General features: G+C 40.4%; 1 protein-coding gene across 1 annotated transcript in view; it reads left to right on the forward strand.

Annotated features, from left to right (window-relative positions):
- The first annotated feature begins 483 nt into the window (after positions 1-483).
- LOC114050032 (uncharacterized protein C1orf198-like) overlaps positions 484-27,638 on the forward strand; it is a 50,457-nt gene continuing 23,302 nt past the window's right edge. Inside the window, 2 exon segments of the mRNA XM_027871559.1 lie at positions 484-863; positions 21,278-21,328. Coding sequence (XP_027727360.1) covers positions 513-863; positions 21,278-21,328 — 402 coding nt within the window. The 5' untranslated portion in view covers positions 484-512.

The following is a 27,638-nucleotide window of genomic DNA, read 5'->3' on the forward strand; positions in this document are numbered from 1 at the left end:
ATGAGGAGGAGACGGGAGAGGAAGGAGGCGTGTCTGCAGCTGGGAGGAGTGGAGAGGTGTTTGCAAGGGGGAGGAGCCGACTCGGAGAGGAGGAGACCAGGAAAGAAGGAAGAAGAGGGTGGAGGAAAACAAGAGATAAGGGAATTGGGAGAGTCCGAGGCAACCTAGAGAGTGGGAGAGAGGAGGTCCTGTAAACGAAGGAGGAGGAAGGAGGAAGGAAGGAAGGAAAGAAAGGAAGTCCCGGGGAGAGGAGGGACCTGGAGGAGTGGACAGAACAGGGAGTAGAGAGCCAGAGAGGAAGGGAGGCGTTTACCCGGGAAGGGAGGGTAGGAGGAGGGTGGAGAGGAGGTCCTTAGCTTTATCTGGCATCTTCCCTTCCTGCCTTCTAGCTCCCGAGCCAGAGAGGGAGAGGCGCAGGCTCAGGCAGACGGCGGCCAGAGCGTGGCGGAGGCGTGGAGGGAAAGGGGTAGCCGGGCGGTGGGCAGGCAGAGCAAGGCCAAGGGTCCGTGGCCATGGCCTCTATGGCGGCGGCGATTGCAGCCTCCCGTACGGCGGTCATGAACGGGAACCGGCCGCTGGACGACAAGGAGCGAAAGCGCTTTACCTGCTTCTCCTCGCTGAGCCCCATGGCCAGGAAGATCATGCAAGACAAGGAGAAGATCCGCGAGAAGTAAGGGCCCGAGTGGGAGCGGCTGCCCCCCAAGCAGCAGGACGAGATCATCGACAAGTGCATGGTGGAGCCCCACATCCAGGCCCGCTACGCCGCGCATCGCGCCGCCGGGGCCTCCCGGGACCAGACCCCTTCCTGCTACCCCAACCTGCGGGTGTCCACGGGCCAGAAGGTCGTGCATTTCGGAGACGAGGTAACTGGGGAGCTCGCACTGAGACCAGGAGGGAGGAGGGAGGAGGGAGGAGGTGGGAAGGGGTACACACCCGGGGGTAGGGATGGGGGGCTGCAGGTGTGCCTTGCATCGTTCTCCTGCCTAGCGCCCTATCCCCAAACCCCTAAATCCTCCCCAGTTAGGTCAGAACACCTACTCTGTGGTATCTTTGTTACCTGCCCTAGGTTAATTTGGGACTGGGTATGAAAAGGCTTCCCAGAATAAGGCAGAGCTAAAATCTGACCTGCAGGAGAGACTGGACTCAAAGAAGGAGGGGAGAATATATCCACCTAGACTCTGGCTCTGGGGTCCTGGACTGGAAGGGAACCTTTGTAAAGATCGTCTATTTATTTTACCTGCCTCCAGCAAGAGACACCAGAAAGATAATAGCTCTGACCATTAAAGTGTACAAGGAAGGTTTCCCTATATATTACCTTAATCGAAAGCACCTTTTCATTATTGGTAAAGTAGGAAAAGGAGTTGAGAGGGTAGAAACTAACTACTAGGGGACAAGCAGAAGCCTGGTGAGAAAAGACCTAAAAACCAGTAAAAGCCTTAAGCGCAAGCTACTGTTTGGGACAAGCATCATGCTCCCATTTATCAACTGAAATACCAAGGTAGGGTTAATTTAACTGCTCTCTCCCAATTTAAATGCCCTCTTCCAAGCCACAGATAGCAGCGTTCATAAGCCTCTTGACATATGATCCTGCAGTCAAATTGTGTACAGTTGTCTAGGGTATGGGGCAAGTAACCTTTGAAACCAGAAAGAAAAAAATGGGAACTAATAGCCACCAAAGCCAGAGCACTTAGTTACAGAAAACTGCCTGCCCTTTTGTGGTTTGGAAATATACAGTGGCTGTATACTCTGACCCAGTAGGCTTAGGCATCAGACAGCAGCAGGAGCATCTGTCCCATAATCACTTAATCACTTAAGCTAAAATCATCAAATATATAATAGAAGAGCAGTACATGAGCTATCAGGTATGAAGGTTGGAGCCAACATGTATTGAGCCAGGAAGATGCTGTCTCCTGAAGTCATTCACCTAAGAGTGAAGTTTAAATCCAATTTATGTGTGTTGTGGCATTTATTCCTGTGAAACAGTCTCATTTTAGTGAAAGGAAAGTGTGAAAACATAGGCATTTACTGCCAACGCTACCTTATTCTGGAAGAATTAAAAGAAAATTCTCCATTGAGCTATATAATAGTTTTGCCAGGAAAAAATGGGTGTAGCAAAAAAGCAAGCCAAAAGTATAGGGTGTTTTTTTTTTTTAAAGTTATTCCTACTCAGAAAAGTCTTCAGTATGAAGATAGGCGTCTCTAGCACACATGGTGCTGTACTTGGCTGCTCAGACTTGGGCTATGGAAAAGTAAGCACTAACATCTTTTGGAAGACTTATGAATATGTGAATAGGCGGTGAAATAAATATTTTTAGAAATACATATCTTGAAAAATAACTAAATACTTTCCTATACCAGCCTATGAATACTTTATATGTATTTATATATCAAAATAAACATAAACACATAACATGGTACATAATCTCTTTCACAAAACTAGCCAAATTATTTTCTTTCTCTCCCTGGAGTCCTTTGGTCAGATACCAAGTTAAGCTGCACCTAAACTTATACCTTTAATGAGATTTAAAAGCAAATGGAACTACAAATTAGCCCTGGCTGCCCATCTTATAATCCTGCAGGAGCACACTAGTCTTCTGTTTCAAAGCTTATTCTTACCTTTGCAAAAATGGCTGCTAACATGGATTCTGTACTGTGACAAGCATAGGAATGTGCCAGAAAAATCTCAGCACAGAAGTTGTAAAGCATACAGGCTAAATCTTACCCCATAGGAGGTACTTTGGGAATTATGTGGTGTACCACAGTTTAACAAGCTTAAGGTGTTTGGCACTCATCTCACTGGGCTGGACAGGCCCCCTCAGGAAGCACCCTAAAAATATAAGTTGGAAATAGACTAAGTCCAGTGGAATTGCTTCTGCTTCAGGTGATCTTCTCTAGGGACTAGGGCCTATGGTAATTTCCTGGTCATGGCCAAAGGGTTAGAGTGGGGAGGTGTTGGAGCAATTAAGAGTAGAGTTGAATGCAAGAAAGAACACTGGAACTGGTTTGTCTCCTTTGGGGGTCCCAGGTTTGAAATCATTACAGGTTAGAATGTGTTCTGCCATACCTAGTATTGAACTGTACCTCTTCCCCCGGTATTGGTCCAAGAATCCCAGATTTTGGGCTATGGGTTGCCTAGGACACTGACAATGATGGCCAACCTGTAGCAACACTAGTTTATATATTGTATCCTAGACCTCTCATTCCCTATAGTAGAAGGTCTTGGCATCACCTAAGGGAATTGTCAGGGATTGAAATTCATATCACCCTAACAAATTCTTGAAGGCCCAGGTGCATTTTGAATATATATATATATATATATTTTTTAATACAGCTATCTAGGAGCCAGAAAGTTTTCCTGGTTCTGTTTTAAGTTTTGCCTTTGCCTTGCTGAATGTTTTCTATATATTATAATAGCTCAGTAAAACATGTTGACTGATAGCTCTGCCCTTTTAGCCTGTAGAAGTTAACTTTCTATATTGCCTGGGCTCTTACTTTCTTAGTAGTCAATCTACCAAGTACTTCCTGAGCCTTAGGGGCATTCATATCATAGCATAGTTAGGTTTTTGTGACTGTGAAAATGCTTTCTTTGGGGCCAACATCATGGTAACACATTCAAGGTACATTATGAGATCAATGCTCTTAACAGGATGACTCTTCCTATCATGTCTCAATTACCTTGGTCCTCTTGCAATTTGAATACAAATTGTTAGTAAATCTTTCTTCTAGGGGTCAGGCATTTGCATTTTGGAAGCTTTAGTGGTATACCTCATTTTTCCTTCCCTGCTTTCTATCATGTAACGAACAATGAAATGGAAACCTTTAAAAAGACCACTAGAGCTTGTTGACTCATTCTACTTTGATAACCTGATTTGGTGACCTTGATAAACTACTCAGAAATAATATTACTTCCAGTATAGTAAAATGTGGCAATTGTCATTTTTGGCTTCTAGCAATCACAGGCAGATGGATGGTTGGGACTTTTCCTACTTGATAGTATGGTGACTCACTCTTTACCTGCCTCTTCCCTTGGTCTCCCACCTTCCCAGCACACTCACCCAAACTTATCAGTTTGGTACCATTGTGTAAGTTTTTCGTGACACTGGCATGGATGTTCTTGTTGTAGGATATGCTTTTTAAAGAACTTATGGTTAAATAGTTGGTTCCCCCAATATTCCATGAAAAGTAATCTTTGAATTCTAGCTCTTAAGTCCTAGATCCCTGGAATTTGGTACTATTTCTCATGATTCCACAAGGAGCCCACTGTCTGTGAGTTTTAGGTTGCTGCTACTCTTAGAATGAGTCTGTAAAATATCTGAAAGCAAAGAGGAATGGCATCCCCATTTCTGCCCTTGATGGGCATCTTGATTTATTTCAATTCAGTAGACATTTATTGAATGCCTCCTTTTTGCAAGGTATTGTTGCAGCCATGGAGGATAAAAAAAAATAGTTCTAGCCCTTAAGAAGTGTACATTATAATAGGCAATATGCCACACACCCAGATGAGTAAGTACAAGGTAATTTGAGAAAGAGCTCTAACAAGTGGGAATGGGAACCCAGAGAGGAACAGCAGAGGTCCGATAAGAAGCTCCTAAGCTGAGCCTTGAAGGGAGACATAGGAGAATGAAAGATGGAGGAAGAAAAGAAAGATTACAAATACATGGAGATAGGAAATGGAATGTCAGATTTTGGGGACAGCTAACAGGCCAGTTTGTCTAGAAGGTAGAGTGGGTATGTTGAAAGATAGTACCAGGAAATAAGACTGGAAGGGTAGGTTGAAGCCAGATTTTGGAGCAAGCAGTTTGGAGCAACTGCCTCCTTCCAACTCCTGAAGACATACTAAGCCTTCCCACGTGATAGTTTAAAGAGTGTCATTTTGAGGTCAGTATGGATGACAAACCTATCCAGGCGCCAACCATGTATCTTCAACCCATTTCATTTTGGAGTTCTTTTTCATATGCTATTATTATCATACATAATAGGGTGCTTTATATTAGGCCCTCAGTAAATATTTGTGGGTTTTTCCTCTCCATTGTATAGTGAAAAGAGCACCAACCTTAGAAAACCTGATTTCAAAGCTTGACTCAGACACTTAGTAGTTTTGTAAGCTTGGAAAGGTCACCTAATCACTTTTAGCCTCAGGTTCTTCACCTGTAATTTGGGGCCAATAACACTTGCCTTACTTGTCTCACAGGGTGATTCTGAAGAGCAGATGAGATAATTGTATGGAAAACAGTTTGTAAACCATATAATAATATATAAATATCAGGGTTTTTTTGGGGTAACAATAATTTGAACATTTTGCTTCTTGAAATGAGACCTGTGACCCTTCTATCTTCTCAAGTGTCCTTTTTAATATTACTAATAATCTGAATGTTTAGGTTCTGGAAACCAGATCTATAACAACACAAAAAACTTTCATCTTGTGTCTTCTCCAGGCTTTTGCCAAGGAGTTGAAATCATCTGAATTTTGTGCTTTGGTGCCATTGTTTTTTTGGAGGTGGAATATATAATTATGATGTCCACCTTCTCTCTGGCTGATTCATTTTCCAAAAAAGACTCTAGGACAGATGTTAACTTTCCTTATCTCTGTCTTGAATAGTAGGTTCTGACTACTGGGTACTAACTACCTTGAAAGGTCATCCTGAAAAGATTCCATTGAGTTACAAGGCCATTGTGGTATCTATCCTCATTGTGCCATAAACAAGAAAAGGTAGACTACTTCTAGATTCACATACTGCCCTCTTCCTTTCCCCTCACCCTCCTCCATCAGAAGTCATTTTCATTTGAACTGTCTGTGAAGTGGATGTTGAGTGATAGTGACACCTGAACTGGCATTCTTACAAAGAAGGCTCTGAGAGCTGAGCACATATTGAGCAGGTGGGAAGAGGAGATTACTCTAGGCAGACAGGGGGCTGTCTTCTCTTTTTGTTTTCAGGCACTATACAGACAGGCTCATTAATCAGCACAGCTCCCTAGGGAACAGAGGTGACCCACTGACTGCCAAGAAACAGAGGTGCAGACAAATTAAGTGACTTGTTCACTATCACACAGGGGATGAGTAGCAGGGCTGGAGAGAGTTTTAAATCTTATGTTTCTCTCTCCACAAAACCCTAGTGTCTTTCTCAGTACAATAAAAGGTTCTTGATAGATGTATTTAGAAAACTTTCAGTTCAGGCCTTTGTTTTTCAATACATTGTTTTTCTTAAAATATATGTATGTGAATAATACACACAACACATACACACACACAAGGAGTCTAGGCAGACCAATTTGAAGACTCGTATATGAAACATAAATGTTTTATAACTCTTGTCATCATAAAAACTTTCCCTTTTATCACCCTTTCTTCTCTCCTCATCCCTCCCCCCTGCTCTTTTCCTAATTTTCTTCTTTTCTTCCTCCATTTTTCCACGTGCGATGAGACTCTGGGAAGCCCTTCAGTAAAGCTGAGAGTTTGTGATTGTTATGATCTAGGGAGGTTGAAGATCCTATTTTTTTTTAATTCATGATGTTGCTTACTTATAGATTAAATCATTAGTGGTACATTTTTGCTGTTGGAATTATAGGTTTGCTTATCCAGTTATGGAAATTGTCTGACCTCAGCAAGGCTAAATATATTGCAGGCCCAGAGGAAGAACAAAGATGCATTTTTTAAAGTATAGGTAACAGTCCCTAAACAGGCATTTGTTACAGAAGAGCACATTGTAATCATTCCACTTTGTCTTACAGATACACGAACCATTTTCAAAATGTAAAAATAAATACAGCAGGGGCACTGTGTTTAGTCTTTGAATAGATCGGTGCTTTGGGAGACCAGATAGTTTTCCTACCATGTTTCTACTTTTGGGGTACTGGGCAACCACTCAGTAGTTAAGCCTTGCATTTAGCTGGGCAAACTACTTTACCTATGAAACACAGGAGCCTGTACTGTAGATTCCACATGGAACAGTGAGCTTCGGTTCCTACTCTGACTAGAATTTGCCAAGACCCTCATGTCTGTTCTCGACCACATTCCAGGTAGATTGGGGTATTTCTCAATATTTTTGCTTATCTTTACAACTGAAATACGACATTTCATTAATCAATAATAAAATAGTAATGGATAATCACTTTAAAGTTTACAAAGCAATCTCTACAAAAAATCATGACGTATATAGTGCATGTATGTAGGAGGCATGTAGTATGAGTATGTAGGCATGTGCCTGTATAGAAGTGTGTAGTGCATGTATGTAGGTATGAGGTAGTACATGTATGAGGTAGGTATGAGTAGGAGTATGTAGGCTTGTGATTTTCATGGAGTGGGGAGCTTCCTATGTGTAGCCTACCTCCACCAATGCAGATCTGTCTATGAATTAGTAGAACATAGAAACATAGACTTAGAAACCTGTACTCTGAGTCACTCTTATTTTCTTATACATTCAGCATATACAGTAGACCAAAGAGTACAATCTGTTTTAATCTTATTGTTAAATAGTCTTATTATTAAAGACCTCATAACTGATTTAGTCTAGTTCCATTATTTTACAAACAAAGACACTAAAGTCCAAAGAAGTGAACTGAATTGTCTAGCATCATGTAGAGAGTAATGCCCTTTCCACTGTACCATGGAGGTTAAGCGACTTGCCCTGGGTCACACAGCTAATAAGTGTCTGGGATGGGATTTGAACCCAGGTCTTCCGAGTCCAACACTCCATCTACTATTCCACACTATCTCTATAACTGCCACGTTACCGTTGAAGAAATTGCCCAGAGATGAAGTGACTTGTCCAAGGTTGCACACGTAGTACATAGCTGAAACTGGATTTGAATCCAGGGTTTCTTGACCTGAAGTCCAGCACTCTATTCATTGAACCATCTGAATATATAGAGCAGGTATTCTTTCCATTTTACAGATAAGGAAACTGAGTCTCATAGAAGGTACGATCAGGTTGTTGAGGCATTTCAGTCACGTCTGACTCTTTGGGACACCATTTTGGGGGTTTTCTTGGCAAAGATACTGGAGTGGTTTGCCATTTCCTTCTCCAATGAGATAGTAAATAGTAAGTAGCAGAGCTGGGATTTGGGTCCAGGTCCTCTGATGCTAATTCCAGGACCCTTTCCGTGGCTCCTTTGATAACCCACAGTCAGCACCACAGTCATAGTTGGATACTAGTACACTCAACTTTAGTACTTCCAATGATGATCACAAAGTATTGCATGGTATTGAAACACCTTCTGAATTACAAAAAGAGATCAAATTATATTCATAAAAGTGTTTCATTTATTGTATTCAGTCTCTAAATAATTGCCAGTTGAGATAGATTTGATATAAATAGCAACTCTTATCCAGAATACTCAAGCAACTCAATCATTTCAGACCCAGCTCATGCTACATATGAGGTTTACTTCATGAAGGTTTGTGATGGGCAGTTGACCTACTAAAGTGGTTAAATAGTGTATCAGTGTGGAAGTTAATCAATCAATAAGCAATTATTTATGAAGCATTTACTATGTGCTAAGCAATAGGCTAAGCATTGGGAATACAAAGAAATCTAAAAACAGTTATTTCTCTCAAGGAACATGTATTCCAGTGGGGGAGATGACATGAAAATAACTAAGTACACACAAAATACATATCTACACACATGTATGTGTACATACATATACGTGTTGTGTATGCCTATACACATATACATATATGCATACGTGTATATACAGACATACACACATGGTGGAAGGTGACGTAAAAGACAAAAGTAATGGCATCTGGAAACACTTTAGGAGGAAAGGCCACCTGCAGAAGGTGGGGTTGAACTGTCTCGAAAGAAACCAGAGAAACTAAGAGTCAGAAGTGAGAGTACAGAACAGTCTAGGCATGGGAGCCAGCTAGTGTGAAGACATGAAGACCAGAGTTGGAGTGTGATTCTAGGAAAGACAAGTGGAAGTAGTCCATTGTTGTGGCCCACAGCTGGATAGACCACTCTAATGACCTACAGTTGGATTGTTGAGTGTCCCTCAACTCAACAATCAAGTGTCCATCACAAATATAAGTACATCACAGTACAGTAGGTACAGTAAACCTCTTGTGTAGTACAAGCAGGATTTGGAATGATATGGTTGAGCAGGTATTCTGATGAATCTCTGGAGTTGCTATTTATTCCATACCTATTGAGAGGGTAGTAAAGTGTAAGATGAGTGGAAATGTAGGAAGGAACCAGGTTATGAGTTTTAAGTGCCAAACAATATATTTGATCCTGGAAGTATTAAGGAGTGACTGCAGCTTATTAAGCCGAGTGGAGGTGAAGGGGGGGTGGTGAAACAGAGTGGTGACATGGTTGTACATGCTGTTTAGAAGTATAATCTTAGCAGCTGAGAGGACGATGAATTGGAATGGGGAGAGATTTGAGGCAAAGAGGCCAGTTAGAAAGCTATTTCAATAGTCTAAGCAAAAGGTGATTTCAGGCTTGACAATAATAAGGAAGTTGGGGGGAGGTGGCTTAGAAAGGGAGATAATGAGTTCTGTTTTAGATATGGTAAGTTTGAAGAACCTATGGGACATCCAATTCAAGATGTCCAAGATGCATGACTGTAGTTCAGGAGAGAGATTAAGACTGGATATATAGATCTGGGAACCATGTGCAGAGATGTTGATTGAACCAATTGGAACTGATGAGATCACCAAGTGGTAGTAGAGAGTGAAAAAAGGGCTCAGGACAGAGCCTTGAGTAACACCAAGAGTTAGTAGGCATGACCTGAATAAAGAACTAGCAAAGGAAATTGAGAAAGCATGGTTAGACTATGGTGAACCAAGAGAGAGTAGCCTCATGAAAACCAAGAGAGGAGAAAATATACGGAGGAGAAAGTGATTAACCATGTGAAGTACTACAGAGAGATCATGAAGGATGAAGATTTTTTAAAAGATCATTAGAGCAGCAATTAAGAAATCATTGGTAACTGTGGAGAGGGTAGTTTCAGTTGAATGATAAAGTCAGAAGTCAGATTGTAAATTATTTTACCTGTTTAGGTTAGATAATTTAGAAGAGAGTGATAAGAGAGGAAGTAGATGTATCTAGGAATTTCTCAATTTAATTCTCAAGGAATTTAGCCCTGAAAGGGCAGAGAGATATATAGGCTGATAGCCAGTGGAGATGGTAGGACAAAGTGAAGTGGGTTTTTTTAGGAAGGGGACATGGGCATGTTTCTAGACAGTAGAGAAAGAGCAAATATTTACAGAGAGACAGAAGATAAGAGGGAGTGAGATTAATTGTAGAGACAATTTGTGGAAGAAGTTGGAAGGTATTAGATCAGATCAAGGATATATGTAGAGGGATTTGCCTTGGCAAAGAGAAAGGCCACCTTTTGATGTGAAACAGGAGTGAAGGAGAAGATGACTGTACTGTGAGATGAAATGGGGGAGCTCTCTTTGAATATTGCCATTTTTTGGGTATGTGATGTATGAAGTAAAGTCATCAGTCTAAGTGGGGGATAGTGTACTGTAGGGGAGTGAAGAGAAACAAGAATGTTGGAATCAGCAACCGTGGTGAGTGGGATAGTGAATTTACTAGGGAGATGTAAAAGGATTGCCTTGATACAGTGAGGACCCATTTGAGGCATTTGTAGTAGGTCTAGCCAGCATGCCTTTTGTGACTTTTCTCCAGCTCTCTTCAGCAGTGCAGGAAACAAAGGACATGGAAGGTGGCGGTAATCTAGGGTTGAGGGTTGGCAGAGAATGATTGGCAATAGAAGGGGTCGAGGAATTTCATGGTGTAGAGTTGAGTTGGTCCACCAAGGGGTCAAGATAGGGCATGAAGAAGAGTGTAACAAGTGCAGAGGTGGTGGCCTGGGAAAGAACAGAGAAAGGGTGAGGATTATGGGAATGGAAGTCATAGTGAGGACAAAGGAGAGGGTTAGGGGTCATAAGGTATGAGGAAAGATGAAATGATAACAGATTATGATCCAGTAAAGGAATTTTGGAGGTGAAGCAGAACATGTGTGTGTTGGCAAGGTCAAGTGTTTAGCTGAGGTTGAGTAGGTCATAGGAATTAAGTAGATTAATTGGGAATTTTGAGTATTTGAGGGACCATCAATATGTATATTGATATCTCTGTGTATGAGGACAGGAGATGGGGAAGAGAAAGTAAATTAAATAATTCTTAAATCACTGGAATTTGCTAGTTACCTGCCCCCTGAATCTTGTGTTGGTTCATGAGCCAGCTCTTTTGATCAGTTGAACACTTTGAGCCATAGGATTATTATTTTCCATGTCAAAAAGATGGGGGGGGGGTAGATAAAGCAAGTGTTGGACAAAAATCCTTGTGTACTCAGTATTGGAAAAAGATGAACATCGGTCCCTTTGGTTGAGATGGATATATTTTAAGGATAACTTGCATCATCTTCAAGCATTCATTAAACACCTTTTTGCATACTAAGATGCTACATGGAACAAGTTAGATAGAGTCCTGATAATCCAGGAGTTTGTTACCCTACACTGATATATGTGAACATATAGAGACTAAATTTGAATGGAGAGCAATGTGGTGAGTGGGAAGTGTCTGAGATTTAGTCAGAATACTTGAGTTTGAATCTCAGTTCTGCTGCTTACTAGTAGCATGACTTTTAGTCATTTTTCCTCCGTGCCTCAGCTTCTTCATCTGTAATGAGGGGGTTATAGAGGCAGATTAGCATTGTAGATTGGGCTTGGATTCAAATTCCACCTCTGATACTTTGTGACTGTGGTGGGCACTCTGTTCGAGCACCTCTCTCAATCTATCTGCCAGGTCAGAGAAATTTTTGATTAAGGAAGTTTTTATAAAAGAACTTCCACAATAATGGAGAGGATAGGTCTTAGATGATTTCAGAGTTCCTTTCTAGTTAAAAGTCCTATGAACTATGTAAAGAGAAAAGATTATTTACTTTGAAGTCAAGTACAAGGTAAGTCTATCTTTGGAGCAGTGAGTGATGGAGGAGAATTCTAGAATTTCAAGTTTACTTTGGAGGTGTTGCTAGGTCATCACTGTCCCCCACCAACCTCCTCAAAAATAGAATAAAAGTTACTAAAAGTCAGTCTAAAAAGTGTTTACAGGTCTCAAAATATTTTCCCCCTTCTTTAATTGCTAGTTCTGTTCTCTGCTCCTTTCTTTATTGATATGGGAGATTTGGCTTTCAGCTGTGTCTTCTTAGGCTTGCTTTGATAACCATTTGGTTCTTGGCCCATTTCTTTTTCTCAGGGAGGCTTTTGTAAGAGATTGCTATGGATGTTCATTATCCACCAAGGAAGAAACCTTGTTGACTGTCTTCAGTGTAGGTGTGGGGGTAGATGTCTTTCCAGTGGTCCTGGCAAAGAATGCTTTATGAATTGAAACAATTGCCACATTGAGGCCTCATTTGACTTTTTGGAAGACGATGTTGGTTGGTGTTGGGTTCCCAGATAAGAGAACAGTGCAGTGTTAAAGGCTGCTGGCATTTCAGAAGAAAAGATGTTTTATGTGTGTGTGTGTGTGTGTGTGTGAGAGAGAGAGAGAGAGAGAGAGAGAGAGAGAGAGAACAAGCACCAGCTCATCTGGGTTTCCTAACAACTTTTGTTGGAGAAGCTGTCAGTGCCTCCCCTCTGTGTTGATCAGGCACCTCATTGTCAGATACTGTGTGTGTGTCTCAAATTCATTTCATTTGCCTCTTTTTCTCATCTTCAACTTCTCTCTCAGGTTCTCCTCAGAGTGATAACAAGTATTGTGTCACCAATATGTCAGGACTGTGTGCTTCTGTTGCTTTCTACAATGCAGAAGTCTGAGTTGTCCTCCTTTAGCATCTCTCCATGGTGAATTTCTTATTTCTAGGGAAACTTGAATCTCCTGAGAGCATTCCAACAGCACCATAAAAAAAAAATAGGACATCAACCACTGTAGCAACCAGGAGTAAAGTTGTTATCGGATGGGTTTGTTGTAGAAATTCAGTTGTGTTTTGGTTCAGTGGGAATTTCAGGTCTTGAGGGGTGTGTGTGGGGGGGGGGGTGCGTGCCACAGAATTGTATGTAATTGGCTAGAGAAGAGTGTGCTTGGCGGCACATTGGTATGCCTGCTGGTTCTGGTGGGATGAAAAAGAAAGATGCTATCGTGTGAGAAAATATTTGCCACTCTGAAATTCTGATGCCGTTTGTATCCAACTGCTGGGAGAGCCTGTTGTCTTGTGAAAGCTTTTTGCTGCTTGGGTCTGCAGCTGATGGCTGACATCAGATCATACTTTGGTTTGGGGTGTGTGTGTGTGTGTGTGTGTATTTTAAAGTGCTGTATTATTTTTATGAGCACAGAATTGTAGAAAGCTGAGGAATCCACCCCTTTATTCAGTCTCTTTCAAGAGTGAACAAAAGACTTGACTCTGGTTTGGAAGAAAGATGACTGTGCAATGATTCTCCAAGCTTTGATGGGCCTGAGACTCTTGGCTAATGAGAATTGATATTACAGGCCTGCTGGCTGCCTCCCCAGGTCTTTGTGCAAACCCCACAGGATTTGCATCTGCTTTGTGGTATTTGATTGGCTTCAAAAATCTGAACTAAATGTCTTGATTTAATCTTTGTAGAACCTGAAGTGCTTCAAAGTCCATAATTTCAATTTGGGAGGAAATTCATGTTTAAATAGCAGGACACTAGTAAGATTATATTCCATTCTCTTCTAGTCTTTCTTTTGCCCTCCTTGAAGAGGATGACTAAGTTCACTTATAGCCTTCATCGGTCTCTTTACCAAGTCAGTGGAATTTTATTTACCAAGCCAGTGGAATTTTACAGTTCTAAGTAGAAGAATTCTTCCCCCCCTTTAAAAATTGCTTTAGTGAAAATTTTATTATAATCCCAGAGCTAGTAATTATGTGATAAAATAATAGCTCTCATTTTATACAGTCATTTAAAGCTTACAAAGCATTTCCCTCCCAATAATCTGCAAGGCAGGTAATATAAGGCAGGTAGTATTCTCACCATTTTATAGATGATTATAATAAGAACTAGCATTTATTTAGTGCTTTAAGGTTTAGAAAGCACCTTACAAATCTCTTGTTTGAGTTGTGCAACAACCTTACAAAGTAGGTGCTGTTATTATCCCCGTTTTAAAGATGAGGGAACTGAGGCAGATAGAAATGAAGTGATCTGCCCAGATTCACATAGCTGGTGAGTATCTAAAACTGAATTTGAACTCAAGTGTTCCTGATTAAAGGACTAGAACTCTTCCCAGTGCACCACCAGATGAGGAAATGGTTGGTCAGAACAGTTGAAGTGATTTGCTCAGGATTACACAAATCTAAGACTTAGACCCTGGTCTTTGCCTCAATTTTCCCACCTGGAAAACTCATGCTGCTGCCTTGTTACTACAAAGGAGAACTTGAAGAGTTTTGGAATCATAAGATCTTAGCGTTGGAAGGGACTTAAGAGGCCATTTAACCTGACTTCCTGCCTAATGTTGGAATGCTTTCTACAACCTCCCAATCTTTGCCTGACTGTTTCCAGTGATGGAAAATTCAGCATCTCACAAAATAGCCCATTTCATTTCAGAAGGATCAAAATATGTAAGTTGAAAAATAATTTGGGTTTAATTGGAATCTTATGGCAAAGGGGAGGGAGAGTGGCCAGTGTTCCTTTTCACTAGTTAAGGTTGTGAATGTATGATCATACTCCCTGAGCAACAGAAGACCAAGGCATAAATGTATGGAGTTTGATATTGCATGCAAAGGATACTGTGAAATGAGCTTGACTTATATAATGATACACATGATAATTAGGCATCTAATAATTAGACTTGGCTGATAAGCCATTCTTATCAAGGGCTGTAATTAGTATTACATTTACACGGCCAAGCAAGGAATTTACTTTTTCTCTTTTTTGGGCACTTCTCTAGGACATTTAAACAGCCTCTATACTTAGTTTTCCCCAATACCCTACACATCTCCCCCTCCTCCCATCTCTCTCTCTCTCTTTCTGTCTCCTTCTCCCCTCCCTTTCTCTCCCCCCCTTCCTCCCCTTCTCTATGTATGCCTCTCTCTTGTCTGTCTGTCTGTCTCTCTCTGTCTCTGGCTCTCTTTCACACACACACACACACACACACACACACACTCATTCACTCATCAAAACTCAGAGGTCTTTTCCTCCTCCCATCCTTTTTTGCTATCCTACCTGAGAGGTTCTTAAATAGCAAATCCAACTACTCTTGGAGTTCTCCACCCCTTATCCAGAAGATCGAGCCCAAAGTGCCAAAGGGTATGAGGCAGTAGCTCCAACGCTATGGATATCCAATCTGATATAATCACAACATTACAAACGATTGGAGAGGCTGCAGAGACAATGGCTTGGAACGGGGACAGAATGAAATAAGAGTAGACTCTAGAACCTCAGCACTTAGGATTTTTGTATTGAAAGAAGAAATTAGAGAAGACTGGGATAGGAGGGTTGGGATGGAGAAAGGAAACTAGCCAGTTTGGAGAATCTTTGTTTAAGCTGGAACTGGTAGCTGGTCAACAAGCACTTACACTTATTATGCTCCAGGTGCTGAGCTAAATGTTGAGGATACAAATAAAGGCAAAAATGTAATCCTTGTCCTCAAGAAACTCATGTTCCAATGAGAACAATATACAAATGACTATATGCAGTTGATCAGCATGTATTAAATGCCTACTATGTGCCAGGTACTGTGCTAGTGCTGGGGATACTTAGAAAGGTAAAAGACAGTCCCTTCTCTTAAAGAGCAGTATAAAGTAAATTGAAGGGGTAACCTAAGAGGGAAGGTAGTGGATGAAGGGTTGGGGAATGAGCAGGGTAGGGAGGTCTCCTACAGAAGGTGAGATTTCATCAGAGTTTTGAAGGAAAGGAGCTTGGATTAGGAACATTCTAGGCATGGGGGACAAGTAGTAAAAGTGCCTGGAGTTGGGAGATGGCGTTTTGTTTTTGAAGCTTCAGAATCTGGCTTGGTGACTATGAAAAGCCAGTGACCATCTCAGAAATATTCTTTTGCTTCTATCAGGGGTGAAAATAAGCCTCTAGAACTTCAACATCTGAAATGCATTCATGATGAATGAAAATGACAAATACCAGGTCAGTATTTGATATTATGGCTAAGGGAGGAAGAATAAACAGATACTTGATTCCTGAAATGAGAAGAAGCAGGGGTAAAAATAACTTACTTTTTTTTTTAAACCAGTAGTATAATATAACCTTTGCCCTTTCTATCTTGTATTTAACTTTTGTAGCCCTTAATTCCTTGTAGGACCCTGACTCCAAGTCCTCTGAATTCTTAAACCTGTGCAAGTAAAACCTATAGTTAGGAACAAATTGGTTGGAGTATGTGGGAGAAATATGGTCTCATGGACTTTCTCCCAGATTCCGTTAGCCAGTGAGGCAGATCATCTGTTTTCCAGACTGGGGCAGTGATGGTTGAAGGAATGAATGACAGCCAAACTGTTCAGCCTCATTGTTGAGTTTTTTAGGTCAGGTAGCACTAATCTCTGGCCATTGTTCTCCCCCAAGTCTTGACTGTTCCCAAGACAGATGCTGTTCCCATTCCCTGGGATTTAGACTGATAGGATCCAGGGTGGACAACAGGCTAAGGTTCCATGACTAGAGGATCCAGGCTTTCCAGGAGGAGACCTCCCGTCCTGAGTAAAACAGACCTGAAACAGAAAAAATTTAAAAAAAAAATTAAAAAGACAATTCTTATTCTAAAATGTCTATCCTTATTATTCTTTTCTATTCAACTAACATGTATTAAGCACTCATTTATAATCATTCAACAAGCATTTATTTTTATATTTACATAGGTATATGTAAGTGAACCCCCTGTGGTGAACTTTTGGGGAGATCATGGATGAGAAATACACAAAATGGTCAGGCATGGATGAGTTACAATGTGCATTGCTGGAGGGAACTCCAGAAATGACACGATAAAAAATCCATATCCTCCATGGCCTCCCAAAAGGGAAATGTGCCACAAGGGAGTCACCTATACATGCTCTTGTAAATATATAAACAAATGCTTGTTGATTGATTAGTCCTACATAATAGATTTTTACCTAGGGGCAGCTAGGTGGTGCATTGGATAGAGCACTGGCCCTGGAGTCAGGAGGATCTGAGTTCAAATGTGGCCTCAGACACATGACACTTTCTAGCTGTGTGACCCTGGGCAAGTTACTTAACCCCAATTGCCGTGCAATTAAATAAATAAATAAACAAACAAACAAACAAATAAATAAATGTTACTTGAACTTAAAAGATAATAAAGTTACATATTTTGGAGCAATTCTCCCCCCCCATTTCTCAGGTCTATGTCATTCAAAGAGGGGTATCCTCTTGAATAGCATGTGTGTGTGTGTGTGTGTGTGTGTGTGTGTTTGAAAGAGCTAGAGGGAAAGAGAGAGAGAAAGAGAATATGAATATGAGTATGTGGCATGTATTGAGAGTCAAGGGCTAGGGATATGAAGACAAAAAAAAAAGACAGAGTTCTTACTCTGAAGGTGTCTGTAGTTGAAGGGGGAAGGGAGTTGGGGATAATAGGTACATTAATAAGAAATGATACACAGGTGAGTTCCAGACAAAGCGCTATGAGAATTGGAGAAAGCAGAAATCACTTTTGTTTTGGGGATGAGGTAGAGGAAGAAGGTGGTGCCAAGGAAAGTTATTTCAGTGAAGGAGGTAGTACCTGAGTTTGTCCTTGAAATAGTTTCAACAGAAAAAGATAAGATGGAATCTGTTCCATTAACCAGAGATGGAATAAGCAAATACCTAGATTTGAGAGAGGGCAAGAAAAGAGTGGAATTTTTTAATTCCCCTGAGATGGTGGGGAATAATATCAAATAAGGCTAGAATGGTAGTCTGGAGCCAGATTATAGAGGGTCTTAAATACCAGTATTGTGAGTTTATCTTTTATTTGTTATATAATGGAGATTCATTGATTTTTTTTCTTTTTTGGAGTAGAGGAGTGATATGATCAGAGTTTATATTAGATGATTATTTAGCAGTGTGAAGGATGGGATGGAGAGAGAATATGTCTAATAAAAGCTTGATTTAGGGTAGCTAGAGTCAAAGCAAAAAAAAGGACAGACAAGGGAGCTGTCTTGAAACTAGAATCAACAGGATTTGGCAAATAATTGATTGGATGCCAGAGAAAAGATTAAGGAGCCTAATTAGGTGGGAGGATGATCCACAGAAATTTTAAAAGTTGGGGAAAGAGCAGTTTTTTGGGGGGAAGATGAGGAATTGAATCTTGCATGTGTTTAGTTCGAGTTGTTGGAACGTATGGATAGAGAGATTGATTGGGGAGCTTTGGTGAAAGGTTGTAAATGGAGATATGGATTTGGGAACTATTTGTATAGAGATAACTGAAACATTGGGAGTGGATGAGGTCGCCAAAAGAAAGAGAGTAAGGAGAGATGGAAGCACTAAGGATAGCACTTGGGTAGGGAGGAGAGGGAAACTTCTACTTTCAGAAGTGATAAGGAAGTCATTAATGTCTTTAAAGAAACTTTCAGTCTTGGAAGCCCTATTACAAAGTATTGAAGAGTGAAAGAATGGTGAGAAAAAAGAGGCAGCAGAGGATGGACTACTCAAGAAGTACGGCACTGAAGGGGAAAACAGAGTTAAGATGATAGTTTGAGAAATCAAGGCAATGCCTTTTGAGAAGAGAGGAAACTTACTTCTTCCTATGTCCTGCTCAGCAGTTGCTTTGAGGCATTAGGCACAGTAACACCAGGAGCAAGCAAATGACCTAAGTGGTCTGGAGAAGAGAAAAGGGCAGAAGAGAGTTCAAAACACAAAAGCACTAACCAGGACTACTTCTGTAAGCTCAGTTCCAGAGGCACCTTTAAATGATGATGGTTAAAATGGGCTTCATGGATACGACATTTAGTTTAACGTTTTGTTGCTGTTGTTTGGTCATTTCAGTCATATCTGACTCTTTGTGACCCCAGTTGGGGTTTCTTGGCATATTCCTTTTTTCTTTCTATATTGTTTTTCAAAAAAGCTTTACATAATGGAGATTTGCAATGTCATATGCAATCTTCTATGTTCTTTGTATGTGGAATGTTCATATTTATTGATTTTTGCTAAATTCATAATAAAAATAAATATATTTTAAAAATAAATAGGAAAATGTGTTAAAATAAAAGTTTTAAATGAAAAAAAAGGGAATAGAGGAAACTTGAGAATGTTTGTAGGCTGAGAAAAAGAAGATAGAGTACCTGGAGATATGAGAGAGAGAGAGGGAAAGAGAGAGAGAGAGAGAGAGAGAGAGATGGGGGGGAGAGGGAAAGAGAGAGGTAGAGAATGAGAATATGCAAATAGGAGGAGACTGACATTTCTCTAACTTGTCACCAAAAAAGTGAAACACTCTCAGCATCCTGTCAAGAGTGGCTGTGTGCTAAGAGTTTGCCTCTGTTTGAGCAATCCTATAGTAGCAGAGAAGTAAGTAACTTTGACCAGCAGCTATAATGGACCACAGCTATCAAGATCTTATTAAGTTGAACTTTTTAGATTTGGTAGATGAAGGAAAATGATAGAGGAATCTATATTTAAGAAAAACTTCTTCAAGTATAGATAGTATTAATATACTCATTAAAAATTAGGAATATATAATCCAGAAACCCCACACTGCATGTTCCATGAGTTTAGGGACCATGTGATAACTAATTGTTGTAATTCCCAGAGCATCTAGCCCAGCCCTGTGCCCATAGTAGGCACTTAATGTTTAATAGAAGAAGTGAAGGTCATAGTTAAATGTGCACAAAACTGATTGGCACCAGAGGTTGTTGTTTAGCTTAGTATATCCCTGTTAGTCTAGGGAATACAACAGGGATGGTATTCCATCTGTGTCATTCTTATGCCCCATTTTTTTATTAGTGACTTGAATAATGCAATACAGAGTGTGGTCATAAAAGGTTAATTAAAGGGTAGAGATAAGAGATGGTTAACATACTGAAAGAGAATAAGATAATTCAGAAGTAACCTTGCTGAGCTGAAGTAGTAAAAAGCAAATAAGATTAAAGTTAATGAGAACAAATACACTATAGTTCACCTGGGAAGAAAACAAACTGAAAATACAAGACGGAGGACTAGAATGGTGAGTCGAAAGGTCAACAGTCAGGAGACTTGGGTCCTAATCTTGATTTTGCCACTGGGTGGTCTCGGTCAAAGTCACTTACCCTTATTCTCTATCTGTGAAATAGTTGGACAAGATCATCTCTCCAGGATTAAATTACATAATTTTATACAGCATAGTCTAGTGGCTTAAGTGCTGAATTTGGTATCAGAGTTGTCCAGCTCTGTCCTTGGGCAAATTTCTTAACTTTCTTGATCTCAGTTTTGTCACCTGTAAAAAGAGAAGTTTGGATAAGAGGACTTCCAGCTCTAAATTGATGACCCTGTGACCTGTGTTCACCACTGGCAGAAGAGGATACCACCAAGGCCTGAGAAAGGCCATTGAAAAAGAATACTGAGTACTAAAATTAACTTACCCTGACTCACAGTTTTGGATAGGGCTGTCTAGTTTAACTTCAGCTGTGCACGGACACAACATTTGGCAGTTGGCTTAGCAGAAACACTGTTGACTAGGAAATCTTATAGAGGACAATACTCCTTAACCTTATTGCCCATTCAGACCAATTTCTGGGATTTCTCATCTACACTTATCCTGCCCTCATTTGGGTTTCCGTTGATAACCGTTCAGAGCAGAGCCGAAGAAATAACAGGTGTGATTGTAGGATCATGAACCTAGATCTCAAAGGGATGTAAGTGCCTACTTAAACATAAACAACATTTAAGTGCTTACTGTGTAAAGGACACTATTCTGGGTGCTAGGTGTGATATAAAGTAAAGGTAAGACTTTGTCCCTGCCCTCCTGGATTTTACATTGGACCAAAGTCCAAGCACATGGTAACTTTTTCATGGTCTCTTTGATGTTCTGTTTAGCCCAATAAATTAATTTCTAAACTCCTCTTACCCTTCTTAGTCTCTTTTATTAAGTGCATTATTAAATGGATACTACATTTATCTGTTTGATTAAAACCATACTCCGTTCCTTTCAAGGCTTTGGGGTAGTCACACAGCCCTTCAGTAAAGATACCAAATCAACTGAAGGCTAAATAAGCAAACTTGACTCTTGATAGCTAAGGTGGAAAAGATTTTAAGGTCAGAATATTGTCCCCCTGAAGATCAATATATTAGAGGCATGGAGTGAGGACAGTCTCAGAGGCATGGTTTGTCCACGACTGGGTCATGGGTTTAGGTTTTGTAAGCCTGAGTTTGGATTTCATGCTTACTCTTGAATTTTTATTTCAGGATATAACTTGGCAGGATGAACACTCTGCCCCTTTCTCCTGGGAAACAAGGGTAAGTTGGATTAAGATTTATTTTTACTTTCTAAAAGGATTGAGTAATTACACATCTCTCTTAGCAAGCTAACATTTGATGGCCTTAGAGGGTGGTAGGACTGCTAGCCAGCCTACAGTTGACATGCCCATTGTTTGCAAAAAAGAAAAGGAAGGGTGAGGGAACTGTTAAGAGTTAGAAAACTATTATGGTGTGGTTTGGAGGCTTTTGAAAAAGCACATTGGAGATGAGAGCAATAGTTAATATGATCAAACTAATGACATTCTATTGACTGGGGTAATAATCTGTCCTGGGTACAAGGGAACATGTCACAGGAGACAGCTGGGTGTGCTTCTCCTCCTCATCTAAGTGCTCAGCTCACATTCCCCATCTCTGACTCCCAGGAGGAGAAAATGTGGTGAAAGGAAGGGCTTCTATGAACAAGACTCTGGATCCATGGATTAATATTTTATTATGATCAAAATTAGGAAGTTTGAGAAGAGTTGCAACATGGGGGGAAATTTTAATGTGTTTCAAGACTAGTTAATAGCTGGTCCTTTGGGCTAAGGTAGTTAGGGGAGGAGAATTCAATTCAACAAACGTTGAGTGCCTAAAGTGTGTCAGGCCATAAAGAAGAAATCCAAAAGAATCAGTGGGTTTTTTCATTTTGTGAAAGTGTATGATGTTTTTCTTCCCTTTGGGGAATAATTTCCTAATGCTGATTCTGTGGGTGTGGTGGGGGTATCAGGACGTAAGCCTTCCTGTAATCCCTCAAAAAGCATTTTTTAAAGCACCTACCATGTGCTAGGCACTATGCTAAGTGCTGGCGATACAAAGAAAGATAAGAGATAGCCCCTATTCTCAAGGAGTTCACAGTCTAATGAGGGAGACAACTTTGTGAACAACTATGTTGTCGAACATACTGGGTAAGTTGGAAATAATCACAGAGGGAACGCATTAGAATTAGGGAGGATCAGGAAAGACTTCTTCTACAAATTGGGATTTTGAGTGAGCTCGATGGAAGCTTTGTAGTATATAATGAAAGAGAGATCCAGCATCGTATCTGCTCAGAATTTGAATGTGTGTGATTTTCTAAAGTAGGACCTTGGACAAAGCCCTTTGGTCCTATGGAATTGATTCTTTACCTACTTTTTAGATACAGAGTGGTAATATTCGTCTCTTACTTAAGATTGGGTTGCCCTAGAAAACATTTGTTCCTTTTCTCAGTGACTTGTAGGATAGTGATCTGTCTTCCCAGAGGGGAGCCATAGAGAACAGCAATGATAACTCTGTTAAATCCCTGACCTCCTTATTTTTAATGAAGTCACCAATCCAAATCAAGCATGAATCTTGATCACAGGATCATTGATCTAGAGGTGGAAAGGACCTCAGAAACCATGAAGTCTAATCCCCTCGTTTTACAGATTTTAACTTCAGGAAACTGAAGTCCAGGGAAATTAAGTGAATTGCCCAAGGTCATGTTGACATTAAGCAGCAGAGGCAAGATTAGAACTCAGGTCTTGTATCTCCAGAGCCAGTGTTCTTTCTACTATGCCAAGCTGCCTGGAAGTTTTACCCAATGTTATGGGACCTTGTGAATCTCCCCAGCCTGCTAAGTAGCTGGTTTTATAGATGCTAGCAAAGCACAAGGACAAGAAGAGAGTGTATTTTTCTCAGTTTTGAGGAAAAAGGTGGCATGATCTTTTTAAAAAGCCCTTATAAGTACATCTGGGGTTGGAACCATATTTCTCAATATAAGACTATATGATATGGATTCCCACGTGGAATTGGGAGTCAAGACGTGAATTTTCATCCTAGCTTTGCCTCTGACTTCTTACTTGATCCACAGGCAAATTACTTTACTTTCTCTTCTTATATAAGATGAGAGGGGGGCAGCTAGGTGGCTCAGTGGATAAAGCGCTGGCCCTGAAGTCGGGAGGACCTGAGTTCAAATCCAGCCTCAGACCAAACACTTGATACTTCACTAGCTGTGTGACCCTGGGCAAGTCACTTAACCCCAATTGCCTAAAAACAAAACAAAACAAAAAAGAAGATGAGAGGGTGGGGCTAGGTGATCTCTGAGGTCATTTGAGCTCTAAAAAACAAGATGCTGACTGTCTGTTTTTGATGGAAAGCCTGTCTTGAAAGGCCTTTGAAATTGGGAGACCTACCATCTGTTGCTTTGTTCCTCCTTGTACTCTGATGGGGCCACAGAATTCATGGGATCAATTAATGTTTGGAGTCTCATAAAAGATCTTGGACCTCTGACCTCACAGGATAGCTTAGTATTGTGTTCCATTTGGTAGTTGCCAAATCATTGGTTTTCCCTGGGTTTTTCTGGGGACGCATCTAAATATGTTGAGTAGTTAAGCATTCCCAAAGGCATTTGCGTGAGGGCCATGTTCAGTTTTTATAAGCATTCTTTCTTGGGCAGTTTTCAATTACAATTTAATTGTTAATAATTAGGATTGTCACCACTTGGGTTTTGTCACCCATGGTCCTTAACTTGAGTTCCAGTGCTAGAAATGTGTGGTAGAGAGATTTGGACTTAGGAGCTCTGAACCCATTGGTAAATCACCTTAACCTCTCTTAACCTCAGTTTCCTTATTTGTAAAATAGTGATGATAATAATGCCCACCTTTATTGGGATAGGTGGATGGGATGTTGTGGGAATGAGATTACATTAATTCAAGTATTTTGTAAACCCCAAAGTGCTATATAAATGTCAGTTATTACTATTTTCTCATAAGGGTTCCAGATGGATAAAGCATATGTAACACACAATCAAAAATGTAGGCCTTAAGAAAATGCTTACTAAGGAAAAGCCCAAAGTGTCAAATGTTCCTGGAGATTAAAAATTGAGGAATTATTTTATCCTATAACATTTACCCTTATTGGCATTTCCTGCTGGTTTTGAAGGGCATACAGCAATAGCTCACATTTATATAGCATTCTAGGGTGGGTTGCACTTCAACTACGTTATCTCATCTGATTCTTATGACAACTCTGTGAAGCAGAAAGCATAGGTATTATTAACTCCGTTTTTTTTTTTTCAGATGACAATATTGAGGCTCTGGTCAAGTGACTTGCCTTTGGTCACATGGGTATTAAGTGACAGAGGAGGAATTTGAACCCAGATCCTCTGACTTTTAATCCAGAGCTCTTTCTACAACTCCATGTTTATTTGATTCAGCAGTTGAATTCTACAGGCTTGTATTAAACACCTACCATACACCAGACACTGTACTAGGCACAGGGAATGTAAAGACACCCAAACTGTACAAAGACAAAACTGAAAATTCTTGCCCTCAAGGAGCTAATTTCCTCCAGGGAGGATATGTAATGTGTAGAGATAAGTAATATCAAAGTATTTACAGAGTATTTGTTGATTGAATGAATTCAGGTAAATATGTTCATTATGGGGATATGACCTTGTCCTGGCAAACATATCTTTCTTTTGCCTTTAATAGGTGACTTAGGACTTTATTGATCTAAAAAAAAAATTGTACACATCTACTTTCACCTGCCAATGGGATTCTGTCAGACATGTGCAGGGAGTATTGTACTTGTGAACTTTGCTGCAACTTAGAGCCCCCAGTGAGAGAGACGGAGACAGAGACAAAGGAGACAGAGAGACAGAGAGTGTTAGAGAGTGAGTTGGGGTGGGGGAGTGGGATGGTAGAGATCAGTGCTTCTGTTTTGAGGAGGCAAGGGATACCATGTGGAGGATCTCTCAGGCACAGCCTTTGGTGATCTCTGCTCCTCAGTGAGAAGAAGGATCCTGTATCCACTTGACACCTGCAGAAGGAATACTTGGTATAGATTAATTAATTGTATTACTTTTTTGCCAAGGTCCAAGTACTCCTCTAAAGAACTAAGGGATTCTTCTTTCCCATGTGCTTTGTGTAGAATTAGGAAATAATTGTCCCTACACATTGGTCTCTACACATCTTTGGGAATAAACTTGTCACTGCCTTCTCTATCCTCCCATCCAGTAGCTCTCCAAAGCATTGTCAGATGATTTGTGGAGGCAGTGTGGTACAGCAGAAAGAGCACTGCCTCACCAGTTAAAGGACCAGGGCTCAAATACCATCTCCAATGCTTATTAGCTGAGTGATTCTGGGCAAGTCACTTAACTTCCATGGCACTTATTTTCCTCAATTATAAAATGAAGGGGTTGACCCAGATGGTCTCTGAGGTCCCATGTGGTTCTGTATCTGTGATCATATATCCTGGAAACATAAGGAGGCAGAATGAAAAGGTTTTGTTTTTTTTCTTACATGTCTTTCCACAGGAAAACAGCAAAAATGTCCTAAAACCTAAGTACTTTCTTCACATGTCTTGTGAGAATAGCTGACCTCCCAAGAATTTACCTTGTTAAATGTCCTCTAATCAGCCATTAGTGGGATAGTACATTACTTCTATTATTAACTTGGTGCAGATGACATTCCAGTAGAAGAATTGTGGCTCACTAAGGATGCTGCTGATTCAGGCCTGGATTTGTGTGGTTGGGCACGGGAAAATAGCTGGATAAAGAAGATTTCGAGCTTTTGGCCTTGAAAGCAAGTAGAGTTAATGTATTCCAGAATGGATTTCACTTTGTGCTAATGCCAGCCAGCTAAGGTTCATGGATAGTAGCCTGTCTGGGTTCTGAAGCCAACATAAATGGAGAGAAGTGACCAAAGTTCTATTGCTGGGTAGTGTCTGGTTGATTTTATTGTCATGGAGATGTAGCCTTTATATCTACCTTGGCAGAATTCTGTTTCCCTTCCCTTCAATCAGTCTTTCCTAATCATCCTTTGTATTGTTTCCAGACTTCTATTCCTGTTGTAAAAATAAAACCGGTCACTCCTCTGATCAAAACCTGCTGAAAATTCTATTGCTTACTGGGTGAAATTCAGATGTTTTATATTGGTATTCAAGGCCCTCAAAATCTGGCACCCAGCCTTCCTTTCCAGGTTTCTATCATACTACATTCCTTCCATGAATGCCACATTGCAGCTACACTCTCCCCTAAATTCTGCTCAAGTCCCATCTTCTGTAGTATTCTTAGGTGGTAGGGCTTTTTCCTTCCATGTTATCTTCCATCTACTCGGTATATATCTTTTATTTACTTAGTTATTTACATGTTGTCTCCTCTGATAGAATGTATACTCCTTGATGCCAGGGCCTTCTTTTTATCTCCAATGTTTGGCATAGTGTCTGACACAAGCTTAATAAATGCTTGTTGACTGACTGACTGACTGACCTGCCCTATACTTTTCTTACTCTGCTTTTGCTTACACATTCTCTGTGCCTCGAATACTCCTCCCTTCTCTAATCTACCTCCTGCCCCTACCATCTGTTAAAAACACTCTTACTTATCCTTTAAATCCCATCTAAAAAACTGTCACCTTCAGGAAGTTATCCTTAATCTCCCAGTTAGTTAACCCTTTCTCTCATGGACCCCCCCCATGGTAATTGCACTTTTAATTAGCATTTAACTATAATTGTAATGCATTACATTTTGTGTATACATCAAGTCTTCCTATTAGATTGGGAGTCCATGATGGTAGGAACCCATCCATATCTTTTGTAAACATTTTGTAATAATAATAACTCATATTTATATAGTCCTTTAAGGTTTATGAGGTTTGCCCACAGGTTTACTCACAATCATTCTGTGATACAAGTAGAGCAAATATCATCCTCATTTTTACAGATGAGAAAACTGAGTGACTTTTCCAGAGTCATACAGGTAGTATGTATGTCTAGGTTGTGATGTTTAAAAAGTTTGAGATTCTCTTGGTATAATATGAGATCCTTGAGGGGAGGGTCTTTGATTTTAGGTCCTTAGATACCCAATCTAGATAAAGCATCAAGGGGCTAATAAATGTTTGTTGAATTGAATTAACTAATAAAAGACATGAATTCCAAAAAAAAAAACCCAAAGTTTGAGAGACACAGTTTCTGGGTAATTAATCAATTTATTAATAATGCTAGCATTTTGTTAATAAAAGAGGTCAGTGGCATTCTTGAATGCCAAAAACCTCTCATGGCAGTGGGCTCACAGTTTATATGCCCTTCAAAAGTGGGTGTTCCTGAGGGTGGCAATCAATTTTGGTTGGTTAACATTTAATGAGAATGAATAATACAATGAGAGATGGGCTGTATCACAATGAGAGTCTTGAGGTAAGTTACACTGAGCACCCAAATCTTGCTCCAGGAGACATCAGTTTCCATATCACCTGTCTGGCAAAAGGCAGAATCCACTTTTCCCCAGACCTGTCTGAGTAAACGCAGTGAGCGGGAAACCACCCTTTTGCCTAAACTTAGAATATCTTCTACTGTC

The sequence above is a fragment of the Vombatus ursinus genome, unplaced genomic scaffold (assembly GCF_900497805.2).
Source record: "Vombatus ursinus unplaced genomic scaffold, bare-nosed wombat genome assembly UNPS02014798.1, whole genome shotgun sequence".
Classification (NCBI taxonomy): domain Eukaryota; kingdom Metazoa; phylum Chordata; class Mammalia; order Diprotodontia; family Vombatidae; genus Vombatus; species Vombatus ursinus.